Genomic DNA, 12,762 nt, shown 5'->3' on the forward strand with positions numbered 1-12,762 from the left:
TTTCTTTTCCTCCTCTTCTTTTTTTTTTTTTTTTTTTTTTTTTTCCTGTGCTAGCAGACACTTTGGGTTTAAATTCAAAAAGTCATTATGCAGTTTGGGAGCAAATAGAATTCAAGATTTTCCGTCTGATCTCAAGGTTTTGGTTTATTCTAAGCTTGGGAGACAGATGTGAGTCCCGTGAATAGAGCTTGCTTAGGAGCAAAGCTGATCCCATTGTCTATGTATCTTGAACATCTGGATTGACAACCTTAGTTGGTTAAAATACGGTGCTGAGGGCACTGTCCTAACAGGCTCAATCACTTTATCGTGGCTGAAAATTTATGCTAAGAAAGACTGCATTGCTTGACTCCGGCTGGACTGTACAGTGAATCAGAAGAGTATACACTGGTCAGGGAATGCAAGCACCAGTCCAGGGCCAACAGTCATTCTCATATAATCCAAAGGGCACGTGTAAAATCTGTGCATCTTCCTATACTGACAGATTTCTCTGGATGATGCTAGAGCCTAGAATCCAGACACCGTGCCCTCCAACAGCACTGATGCACTGGATGTTAATTACATTGTGATTTTAGCTTCCTTTCCAGACACTTCAAAGTAATACTTTCCCCCTTTGGAGTCTCTCTTATAACTGCCAATAAAGTCAACTCGATGAGCCCAGCTCCAGCAGATAAGAGTGACAGCAGGTTTTGAAGCTGGCATTTGCAAGATCCAATAAGCATGTAATTGCAGTGTTATCTTCCTTCTTGGGATGCCTCACCTTCAGCGAGCTGTCAAACTTGAATCCCTTATTTTATCAGATGCCTGGAGCATAGAGTCATTAAACTTCTCATTGCTAAATCTTTGTTTTTCTTCTAAACTCTCGTACTCCAGGGACTGATAAGACTTCCTAGGTTCTAAAAGGAAAAGAGGAGCCAATTTTCTAAATACATAAATAAAAATGTAATTTGAACTCCTGCCCTAGTATACAAACAATTTCAATTAAGCTTTGAATGTCCTCCCTAGGCTTTGCTGGGCGAGGCTCCCAGGAGGCTCTGGTAGAGAGAGACAGACAAAAAGACTAGGAAGTTAATTGTGCTTTCAGCTGAAACATTTCTTTAAGTTATCTCTGGGCTTGGGAAAGTCAGAATTCAACTGTCTTGGTATTGAATTAAGAAAAAAGAGTCTTACCTTCTCGCCGATCATTTCTGAGAACCCGTACCTTCTCAATTTTTCCCAAGAGAGCCCCATCCTCAGCTGGGGAGAGAAAGAAGCAGGGCATTTGGAATCTCGTTTACAAGGTTCGTATTCAAAGATTGTGATTCTCGGTCATCTGTGGGTGGAGGAGCTCCTGGGGCATCGAAGAGGCACCTCTTCTTTCTGTGGCCCTGACTTCCGGCTTTTTCAGGAAACTCGTCATTAGCACCCACAGTAAGGAGAGCTGGCATCCAGGAGAAGGGCTGGGGAGGGGGGCCGAGTCAGACTCAGTACTTACGGTCATTGCTGTAGTCATCCACCAAGATGATCTCTTTTATGAGATGGGGTGGGCTTTTCTTAAGCACACTAAGGAAACAGATAAAGAATGGAGGCCTTTTAGGGGCATCATTTGGGGTGGTCCCAATCCTTGGTTGGAGAAGCCACTGGCCACTCCTTGTGCTAGTGACCTGCCTGTCCCCCCACAGACAGTCCTAGCCCAGGTGCGCTTGGGTCACAGGGCTGTGGCCAGCATCCCTGCCAGGGAGAACCTCCTGTAGGTCTAATAGGTGGCATCTCCTGCCCTCACCTGACCACTGTCCTCAACAGGGCCGACCTGGCTTCATTGTGGAACGTGATCACCACGCTGGTGGCTGGCAGGTCCACTCGCCACTGCTTCCGCTGACACCTAAGGGGAGAGAAAGATGGTTCTCTGAATGAAGGACCCTGACCAGCCTCGGGAAGGCTCTGGAGAGCACAAGCAGCCCAACCTGCAAAGGTGGACACTCTGGGATAAACTGGTTATCTGCAGAAGGGACTGGTCTATTCTGAGAGAGAGTGATGGCGGGACATAAGGAAACAGAAAAACACAACCGGAGTTACATTTTAAAAGATGATTTCGGCGAAAAGTAACATATTGAGAACATCTTTCTAACGCTGAAAAAAAAAAGCGTGTTTTAAAACAGTGAAGTCCCATTTATTCTCACATGCAGATACACCTCTAGAGATGTGCTTTTCACAATTCACAGTGGTTATTTCTGAGGGGTGGAACCAAATTCGTGTCGATGTTCTTTTCTCATTTCGGCAGCAAGCACGTAAGGCGTCTGCGACTCTTGGCAGCACTGCATGTGGAACCTGACTCGGTCCCGCTGACTGCCCTCCCCAACCCAGGGGAACAGGGATGCACGTCTGTCACCCTGCCAGGCTGGGGCAGGGTGAGGGCCAGGCCCATGGGAACCTGAGCACGCCCGCTCTCGCCTCTCACTCTGAGGAGTACTCAAAGACCCCAGGGACAGCCTCTGAACAAAGTCGATTGGAACAGCCAGGGATAAACTAGGGGCAGGTCAAAACAAGGCACTTCTCAGGTCTGGTCTCCACAAACAGACACAAGACTGCAACAACATGGAATGGTTCTTTTAAAAAACAGGACTGCTGCTCTAGGTTGAGGACGCTAAAGGGCCCCATGCTAGAGAAAGAAGTGACCCATCAAGGTATAGATGGAGCTCAGGAGAATCCATCACAAGGGACCTTTCAGAGCAGGCCCCCTGGACGGAGAACATGCCAGCATAGAGGTGATGGTTCCAGAGACAGAGAAATACGTCCGGGGTGGGCTTACAGCCTCTCAGGACCACCAGGCAACCATCAGCTTGGGGTTTAAGTGCATTCAGAGAGTTATTAAAATGATGGTACCATGGATACCAGCTTGAAAAAAGGCTGGGGAGACAGTAAAGAAGCTTTGGCCTGCTGGGAAACAGTTCTCGAATCGTCTTTTTTTATACCCAAGGTCCAAAGAGTGAAAAATTTTTGCTGTGAGCCTGCAGTAGGGTGGGGACCTGTCATTGTCCCCACAGCGAGGCCCCTCCAGGCTGGTCTCTGTGATCTGTAGACTGTCCCTGTAATTCACGCCATGAAGCACACTGCCACCAGCATGGAAGAAGCTGAGAACCTTCCATGGGGCCAAAACACTTTAAAGACCTCGTTTTACCCGTTAGCTCTTAACGCAGTTTACCGCAGCTATGAGCGATCTGCTTCCAGAATTAAAGGTACTTCTCTTCAATGGCGAATCATTGGGAAAAGGAGACAGATTTAAAACAAAAAAACCAACTCATCTTTGGAGCTCAGCACTTAAGCAGTTAAGGCCTGACGTGGCCGTGCAAGCAACTCACAATGGCCAGCAACTCCACACAAATGGGTACATCTGAAAGGCAAATGGTCCACAGACACTAATTTTCCCTCCTGACTGGGCAAACAACTTCAGAGGAGCACATTTTGAAAAGGGGCAAGAAAAGCACTGCAATTAAGAAGCAATTAGGTCACAATCACAAAGTGGACTTCTTTTGTTCATTCTGGTTATCTGGAAAGCTTGCTTTTCATTAATCATGAGAAAACTGCCTAATATACTAGTCATTGTTGCCCGGGGGACAAAATGCATGCTGGCCATTAACATGGTACACCTCATTCCGGCTCCCAACAGCCACGTCTTTCATGACACGTAGATGGATGGGCAAGTTCCTTGTCTTTCAATTTCAAGAACTGACCAATTGTTAGATTAAAGAAGGTTCAACTATAAACAAATTCCTGAGGACTGTCATTCCCCGGAGCTCCATCCGTACAGCTAACGACCAGCATCAGGAGGGCAATACCCTCTGCAGTGAGTGAGCGCCACCCAGCCAGGTGGGAAGTGCGGAGCGGAGTGGGCTGCACCCACCCCATCTGGGCTCACCTGCTCACCGAGTGCCAGTCACCCCAGCCATGAGAGTATTCAAACAGGGAAGCACTTTTTCTCCTCGAATCGTAGTCAACTTAACCCATCCAATCATGTCCTATTCTCTCGGCTTCCTTTCGTCTGTGGGAAGCCTCGTTCTCCGTGAGCACCAGGAGTCTCAGGGGGCCCTGGAAACATCTTCCTGAACACAGAGGGCTGCTGCATCCACATCGTTTTATTAAAACTCCTCTACATATTCATAAGGCACCCAGTTTTGCTAGGACTTGGCAGTTGGGAAGCAGCTCCTTTTTAAGAGGTATCCCATTTTTAAGGCAAAGAGGGATAACGAGCAAAAACTGAGAAACAGCTTACACCGCATGAGTTAGGAGTGTATGTGTGTGTGGACGTGTATGGATTCAGATCCGAACTCCTCACACTGAGCCAAGAGAAGTAGGGGGTGGGGGTGGGTGGGGGGAGAGTGAAGAATTTCTTTAAAAAGAAACAGAATAAATCTTGCATTTAAAGAGTCCTATCTGTGCCAACCAGTCTTCACTACTCCAGAGCGAGTGAAAGGAGGCTCGATATAGCCACTCATCGGGGGACTTGGCTGCCGAGGGCACTTTCATACTTGAGCTTTCTTGGGGAATGGAGTACCAACCGCAGCTTATTTCAAGTCAGTGGCAGGACAAGTCTGCAGTTAGTTTTGTTCTCCCAGCCGAAGCTAGCTGGAAGTGATGTGATGCCTGGGGAGCGAACCTGGGCTCTGGTCACATGCCTGGGACTCAAGTTTGCATGAGTCTCCACAGGTCTGCTACTAGAGTGATCACTCTGGTAGCTTTCTATAACACACTTAAAACACAAACATGACTTTTTTTTTAATCTTTAATTTAGTTTTAAATTTTTCTGGGACCACACAGCTATCAATATTCGAACTTTTAAGGGCCTGGAAATGGAAGAAATAGTCGATCTCAAGCACCATGTGCTTCCGAGACCTTCTGAAGAGTGAAATTGTCTCTGGGCCTGACTTTTCTCTGATGCGGGTGTTGTATTTGGGGTTCATCATAAAGTTGATCCAAGAACCCAGTGCACCTCTTCAGATGTATCCCCAGATGCACGGGGAAGCCAGAGGCTCTGTTTAATAATGGAAAAGTTTAATGATGTGTAGTTTCTCCTTTACCCCAGTGCCATGGCTCACCATCACCCTGGCTGGTCTAGTATTTCTGCTAAGAGCCTGTGGTACCCTTGGTTACTGCCTGTGTCATCTGTGAAGATGGTTCTCACAATCTTGCATGGTTACTGGGAAAATCAAATAAAAATATATGAAAAAAAAAACAATGAAAATGGGAAAGGTCAGTATAATGTAATGCAATGGAATACGCATTTGGCGGTTGTGCATCATTGGTGCCTGTCACAGGAACGTGGAGGTTAGCAGAGTTTTATATTTTTTTTAAATATTTTATTTATTTATTCATGAGAGACAGAGAAAGACAGAGAGGCAGAGACACAGGCAGAGGGAGAAGCAGGCTCCATGCAGGGAGCCCGACATGGGACGCGATCCTGGGTCTCCAGGATCACGCCCTGGGCTGAAGGTGGCACTAAACCACCGAGCCACCGGGGCTGCCCAGCACAGAGTTTTCTGTAGCAACCTGGAATTCAGTTTGTGTTTTTCCTACTTCAAACCCCATCCTCACGGGAGTAACCACCAACTTGAATTTGGTATTTCATTACCCCAAGTGGGTCTTTAGTAAACTATATATGTCCATATTCATAAACAGTATGTAGTATTGCTCTGCATACATCTGAAATTTATATGGGTGACGTTGCACCATGACTTGCTTTTTGCACCTTGTGGGAATATGCCTGCTTTGATACACGTTGTTCTATTAATTTCAAGTTCACTGCTGACTAGCTTCCCACAGTAGGCACACAATACATTTTACCTTTTCCGTGGATTGCCAACTTCTATTAGGAATAATGGAGTAGCGGACACTGTCTTTTGCACGCTTGAGAAGGCTTCTCGGCATTATCTACTCACATGTGGGACTGGTAGTTAAGAGATTATGTACCTCTTCAACTGAACTTGAGACAGCCAAGGGCGCTGGAAAATGGCTGTTGTAAGTTTCACCCCTACCCACAAGGACAAGTTCATCTTGCTCTATGGTCTCACCACCCCCTGGTACTGTCAGAATGTTTTCATTCTGTCAGGCAGATTGGTATGAAACGGCTGCTTAGGATTCCGATTTTTATTTCTCCAGATCCTAGAGCCACACATCTGTCCGTACGTTTGTAAGTTCACTGGAGTCTTCTGTTAACTGCCTGCTCATATTTTTTGTCTACTTTTTGATGAGATTTTTACCGCACTATAACCCGATGACAGGAATTTGTATATTCTGGACATTATCCTTTGCCAGCCAGATGCGTTGTAAAAGTCTTGTCCAAGCCTGTGGCAGATTCTTTAATTTTGTGATGTCTTCTGTCCAACATATGTTTTAAGTTTGCTTTTCAAACTGTGGCCCTGGGGTAATTGTCCTCATGACCTCAGGTCACTGATACATTCACATAGATTTTCTTCCAGATGTTTTAACTTTTACAAATACTTTTCACATTTATGTTCTCCACCTACCCATTTATATTTTTATGAATGGTAGGACTAAGTCATCTCATTTTTCTTAAGTGGATGATCCGTTGTCTTAGCACCACTTAATAGCTCATTACTTCCTCCCTGATTTGTAATGTCACTGCTGTCACACCGCATTTTTTATATGCAGACATCTATTTCTGGTTCCACTTCTGCTCTGTTCATCTATTCATGTAACCCTGCATTCACGCCACACTGCCTCAACTGGAAGTCCTCCCATCAGACGAGGCAGGTTGCCCATGATTTTTCAAGACTTTTTATTGGCTATTTGGGGCCACCTGCCTTTCCTTTTGAATTTAAAGATCAGTTCTTGAAATTCCATGAGAAAAAGCACCATTTGACACTGTACTGAATTCCTACATTAATTCGAACAGAATTTGTATCCTTGTAATACTGAGTGGGGTGTTTTTGGGTTTTTTTTGTCCTTTCATTATGTTTTACTGTTTTTGCTTTTGTTTTGTTTTGCTTTTAAGTAATGGCTACACCTGACGTGGGGCTCAAACTCAGGATCCCAAGATTAAGAGTTGTGTGCTCCATTGAGGGAGCCAGCCAAGAGCCCTAGTCAATTATATTTTGTACTTTTCTAATTTTCTCCAGAAAAGTGCATGGGCAGCCCAGGTGGCTCAGCGGTTTATAGCCCAGGGCGTGGTCCTGGAGGTCCAGGATCGAGTCCCATGTCAGGCTCTGTGCCTGTGTCTCTGCTCCTCTCTCTCTCTGTGTGCCTCTCATGAATGAATAAATAAAATCTTAAAAAAAAAAAAAGTTGTGCACATCTTTTGTCACATTTATTCCTAACATTCCTACATTCTGCTTCCTATAAAGAGTGGGGTCTGCTAACAGGCTGGTGTGGTGCTTGATTTCGCAGGTGGATGTTGTGCTTGGCAACCTCACTGGGCTCTCTTCTTGGTTCTGACAGTGTGTAGGTTCTCTTGGATTTTCCACTAATCAATTCACCCACATTTTGTCCTTTTCTTTCCCATTTCTTGTATATATTATGCTTCTTTTCTTGGTAAGGCAGTGATTATGGACTGCAACATAACATGCGATTTTAAAAAATGAGGTAGAGAACATCCCTGCCTCCAACCCATCTTTAATCTAATCACAATTCTCATCATTAAGCATAATGTTTGTTGTGGATGTTTTATAGATGCCTTTCATCTGGTTAGGGAAATTCCCTTGTTAAGTGCCACATTTTACTGATTTTTCCCCTCTTCCATCTAATAAATTGGTCATATAGCTTTTCTTTATTTTTTAAAAAAGATTGTATTTATTTATTTTAGAGAGAGAGAGAGAACACCTGCATGTGTGCTAGCGGGGGGAGGGGCAGAGGGAGAGAGAGAATCCTAAACAGGCTCCAATGCTGAGTATGGAGCCCAAGATGCAGGCAGGGCTTGATCTCGAGCCTGAAATCATGACCTGAGCTGAAACCAAGAGTCAGATGCTCAACCGAGTCACCCAGACTACCCCTAGCTTTGCTTCTTTAATCCACTGAGAAGGTCAACTGTATTCATACAGTTTCTGTTGCTCAGTCATTCTTGTAGTCCTAAAATAAACTCTAACTGGCTATGATTTTTTTTTAAATATTAGATTTTTGAGTATTTTGTTAAGATCTTTTGAATATATAACCATAGCTGTGATTGGTCTACGAGTTTCTGCTCTTATACCTTCCTTTTCCAATTTCATAGCAAGGTATTCCTGCCTTCGTGAAGCACACTGGGTAGCTTTCCTTCATTTCTTTTTTTTTTTTTTTAATTTTTATTTATTTATGATAGTCACAGAGAGAGAGAGAGAGAGGCAGAGACACAGGCAGAGGGAGAAGCAGGCTCCATGCACCGGGAGCCCGATGTGGGACTCGATCCCGGGTCTCCAGGATCGCGCCCTGGGCCAAAGGCAGGCGCCAAACCGCTGCACCACCCAGGGATCCCCCTTTCCTTCATTTCTATTCTTTAAACTGGCTTGTGTATACAACACTTGAGTAAACCTGTGTAAACCCACTTGAGCCTTGTCAGTTTGGGGAAGGCAAACTTTTTATTGCTGATGGCTTGTATGTATGTATGTATGTATGTATTTTTTTTTTTAAAGATTTTATTTATTTATTCATGAGAGAGAGAGAGAGAGAGAGAAAGAGAGAGAGGCAGACACAGGCAGAGGGAGAAGCAGGCTCCATGCAGGGAGCCTGATGTGGGACTCGATCCCAGGACTGCAGGATCATGCCCTGGGCAGAAGGCAGGTGCTAAACCGCTGAGCCATCCAGGGATTCCCCCATGGCTTGTATTTATTAATATTTTTTATTTCTTGAGTGATTCTGGTAATTTCCCTGTTCCTAAAAAACTATCCATTCCATGTAAGTTTGTCACCTCTATTTGCATAAAAGTGTACTTACTATTTTCTTATGGTCTTTACAAGCTTTACTGTATCTATAATAATGTCTGTGCTTTTTTCCTAATATTATTTAATGATGGTTTTTCTTTATTTGATTCATCAGTATTCTTGGAGATTCCTATTTTTTGAAGATCAAGCTTTAAATAATCCTGCCTATTTTGTGATTTACTAGTTCATCAAATTTTTCTTTATCCTGCATTGTCCTTCCTTCTGCTATTGAGGTTTTAACTTCAACGGGGTAAATTTACTCCCACCTTCTTGAGTCACAGAGTGGGCCTGGGTTACCCTACGGAAAAAACAGGTGCCTTCAAATCCAATCAAATTCTACAGATGAGAAACAAAGACAGCTCTGTCCTCAACCAAGAGGAGGGTAGGGTGAAATGGGGAGACGTGGCCTGAGGTGTAATGATTAGCTTTTCAACGAAGTGGCACATATCACCATCCTATGCCAAAGTACACACCGAGGGCCCAGCCCTGGGGCGACAGGGCCACAAAGGGAGCCCTGGGGTTGCTCTGAGCACACTGTCCCCACAGACCCAGTGCCTGAAAGCGTCAGCCTCCACGCACCCCTGCCGGCCGGGTGAGACAAACCAGGAGAATGTGTGAGGCTCAAGCTCAGACAGCAAGGCCAGGACGTTTCAAAACCCTCGAAGCAGATTCTGTTGCTTTCCAGCCCCTTTGCTGGCTGCTTGTGTTTGGAGACGTGTGTGTGTGTGTGTGTGTGTGTGTGTGTGTGTGTGTGTGTAGGGATGTTAACACCCAGGACGCTGGAAGGAAGGCTCTGAACAGCAGGTGACCCCAAGAGGCCCGAATGCACATTTGTCCCCTTTGCTCACCCACAGAGACCATGTGCATGATTTCCATTTCAAAGGGAAGAAAGGGCGGGTCTGTTGCTTGCCTGCATTCTGGCAGCCTGAGGGACACAGCTGTCCCCACGTGACCTGGCATTTCCCATATAAGCTGTACAGCCGGGGCACCTGCCAGGCTGGGGCCAACCAGGGTGCAGGCACCTGCTGGACACATGCTCTTCAACTCAAGATGCCAAAGGATCTGGGGGGCAGGGCAGCTGCCCTGGCATGGACTCCTGATCACAAGGTCCAGACAGTTCGTGTCAGACTCTCAGAAGGGAGTACTAAAATGCAAATACCTTGGCCCCGCCCACCTAAGGAGGTCTGAGTGATGCCTGAGATTCTGATTTTAGAAGATCCCCTTTTCCCCAGGTGAAGATGATGCAGGTTGTTCTTGGGCCTCATTTTCAGAAGCTTTGCAGAAGACTGTGGGACAACGGGTCTCCGACACAGAGCTGTGAGGAGCTCTGGAATTATACACCCAATTCTGGTATGGACCACATAGCACAAAGGTTAAAAACCACTTCTCTAAAAGATCTTGGTTTCCCAATCCCCCTCCACCTCAACCTGAGTCCCAGTGTCCACCATGTAAGGACCCCGCCAGTGCTGCGTTCCTCACGCTCTACCACGGCTGTGAAGCCTGACACTTAGAGTCAAGTCTGAGGCCTTTGGACTAAGGCCCTGACACATCCAGGGTCCCAGGAACGAGCCCCAGCCCGTATGTGAAGTCTGGACACACTATAAGAGGTGGGATGTACTTGAAACAGGCTGTCCCTCGACCTTTAGAGCATGAAGAGCATTTATAGGCCAGACTGGGTGGGATGCCTCCCTCACCCCCAGGCGCTTCCTCTCTGGCCGCCCACAGACGATCAGCCTCCCATGGCCAAGTTCACGGTGTGTTTTGCTGTGGAGTTCGAGGAAGGCTGCACAGACCATGGCATGGAAGGGGTGTTGGAAATGGAACAGAAGGAAAAATTCAAAGGGAAGAAAAAAAAGAAGAAGAAAGCTAACTAGCTGTTGTATGGTGTTCATTTAATTAAAACACACTCTGAATAATCCTCCAGCGATCATGGCACAATATTCCACCTAATCAACTAATTTCTGATCAGTCCTAATAGCTAGAAAGCTTATTCTACGGAGGTCTCTTAAAGCTGAAGAGAACCAAATCCTGAGACATTTAAGAACCCATCTGAAATTAAGCTTCTTAAAAATCTAGTTGGCAGGAGATTTGAATAAGCCCCATTAATCACCATGGGTTTGTCTTGCTTTGAAATTATTAGTCTAAAACAGCTCTCTTGAATTCTGCAGGTTCTTGTATCCTGCATTTCATATGAAATAGGAGCCATGTCCTCAAACAAAATATTTATCCTCACTGTGGCACGGGAAACTCAAGCCAGTCTTATTGACCACACTCCCTGTGAAGTCCTCTGATGCCCCTGGAAAGCCAGGGGTTCCAGAAACAAAAGCACACACACCCCTGGGGCAGGAGGGCAGATGACGCACCAACACACACTTCACGCTCAGCACCAGCCACAGCAAAGGGCACCCGGGATCCACAGGCGTTCTCCTCCCGGGAAAGGAAAACAGTAGGTTTCTACCTGCTGCCTGCAGCAGGTACCATGTGATGGAATAAAACTCTTCTTTCATTCAAAGGGCATCATCTACCCTTCACTGCCTCCAGTTTTACAGGCACTAAATTTTAACTGAAAACTTTTTCAGGAGTCAAGAGTTCTTGAAAGTTGCAGAAATGACAGCCCTGGATGAAGCCATCTGAGCTTCATAAAGCATCCAAGGACACTTCAGCCATCCACTCAGGTCACCATTCTGGTGGGGTCAGTGCAGAGATGGAAAGTGCAGGACTTCAAACTTTCCTTCCTCCTGATGCCAGGGAAAAGGTTGTCCCCTCTGGAGGGAAGTCCATGCTGCTTATCAGACAATAAGAACCATATGCTCCATTTCTTGCCCCTTACCTATTCCCCTGGGCCACGAGGCATCAACTGTCCTGCTCAACGATACCACCTCTGTTTCCAAGTTGCCAAAGATTGAGTTTTTATTTTCAGTGCTCCGTGAAGAGATGTGCTTTTATTTTATCTGCTCCCTACTGTCTTGAAGTGGCCAATCCTTAAGAGTATCCCTTTTGGGGATTATCCAGGCAGTGGGCTTTCTTTTCTGCCCTGGATCTTTCTTTTTCAGCTGTGGCCTCAAAATAATGGAGTCTGGGTGGCCACTGAGCAGCAGTTCTGACTTTTCAAACTTGGTAGGAGAAAGCGACGTGCCGTCAAGGATGGTGTTTGAAGGGACCACTTCTTTCAAATATATAGTTAATTGCTCTCTGTTGTTGACTGTCATATACAGATAACGTTTCACATAACGATCCTATGACTAGCAACTGAAGACTGCACCAGATCCCTTTGCTTGTAAGGATGAAGGCAGACAGCTCGTTCTGTCACTGGACAAGTGTAAAAGGGGAGCCTGGGTGGCTCGGTTGGTTAAGCATCTGCCTTTGGCTCAGGTCATGATCTTAAGAGTCCTGGGACTGAGCCCCAATTGGGCTCCCTGCTCAGTAGGGGGTCTGCTTCTTCTCCCTTTTTCCCCCTCTCTGCCACTTATGCTCTCTCTTTTATACTCTCACATAAATAAATACAATCTTAAAAAAAAAAAAAAGGGTAAGAATGTAACCTTGAGGGACGCCTGGGTGGCTCAGAGGTTGAGCATCTGCCTTTGGCTCAGGGTGTCATCCTGGAATCCCGGGATCAAGACCCACATCAGGCTCCCTGTGAGGAGCCTGCCTCTCTCCCTCTACCTATGTCTCTGCCTCTCTCTCTCTGTGTCTCTCATGAATAAATAAATAAAATCTTAAAAAAAAAAAAAAGAATGTAACCTTGAAAGAGAAGATTCACTATTTTAATTGCTCCTCTGGCCCTAGTCTATCGGTGTTCCATATAGAGAACCAGACACCCAGTGTTGGTCTTGACATGTCTTATGCATATTTTTTCCAACCAATGTCAGGATAATTTGTT

General features: G+C 45.7%; 1 protein-coding gene across 3 annotated transcripts in view; it reads right to left on the reverse strand.

Moving 5' to 3' along the window:
* GALNT2 (polypeptide N-acetylgalactosaminyltransferase 2) overlaps positions 1-12,762 on the reverse strand; it is a 191,064-nt gene that overhangs the window by 34,397 nt on the left and 143,905 nt on the right. For all 3 annotated transcript variants that reach the window (XM_025448668.3, XM_025448669.3, XM_035715534.2), the window contains exons 4-6: positions 1,760-1,858; positions 1,472-1,539; positions 1,168-1,233 (exon numbers count right to left, since the gene is read on the reverse strand). In XM_025448668.3, the coding sequence (XP_025304453.1) occupies positions 1,168-1,233; positions 1,472-1,539; positions 1,760-1,858 (233 nt within the window). The remainder of the gene's footprint in view (positions 1-1,167; positions 1,234-1,471; positions 1,540-1,759; positions 1,859-12,762) is intronic.

This window comes from Canis lupus, chromosome 4 (genome assembly GCF_003254725.2).
Source record: "Canis lupus dingo isolate Sandy chromosome 4, ASM325472v2, whole genome shotgun sequence".
In the NCBI taxonomy this organism is placed as follows: Eukaryota; Metazoa; Chordata; class Mammalia; order Carnivora; family Canidae; genus Canis; species Canis lupus.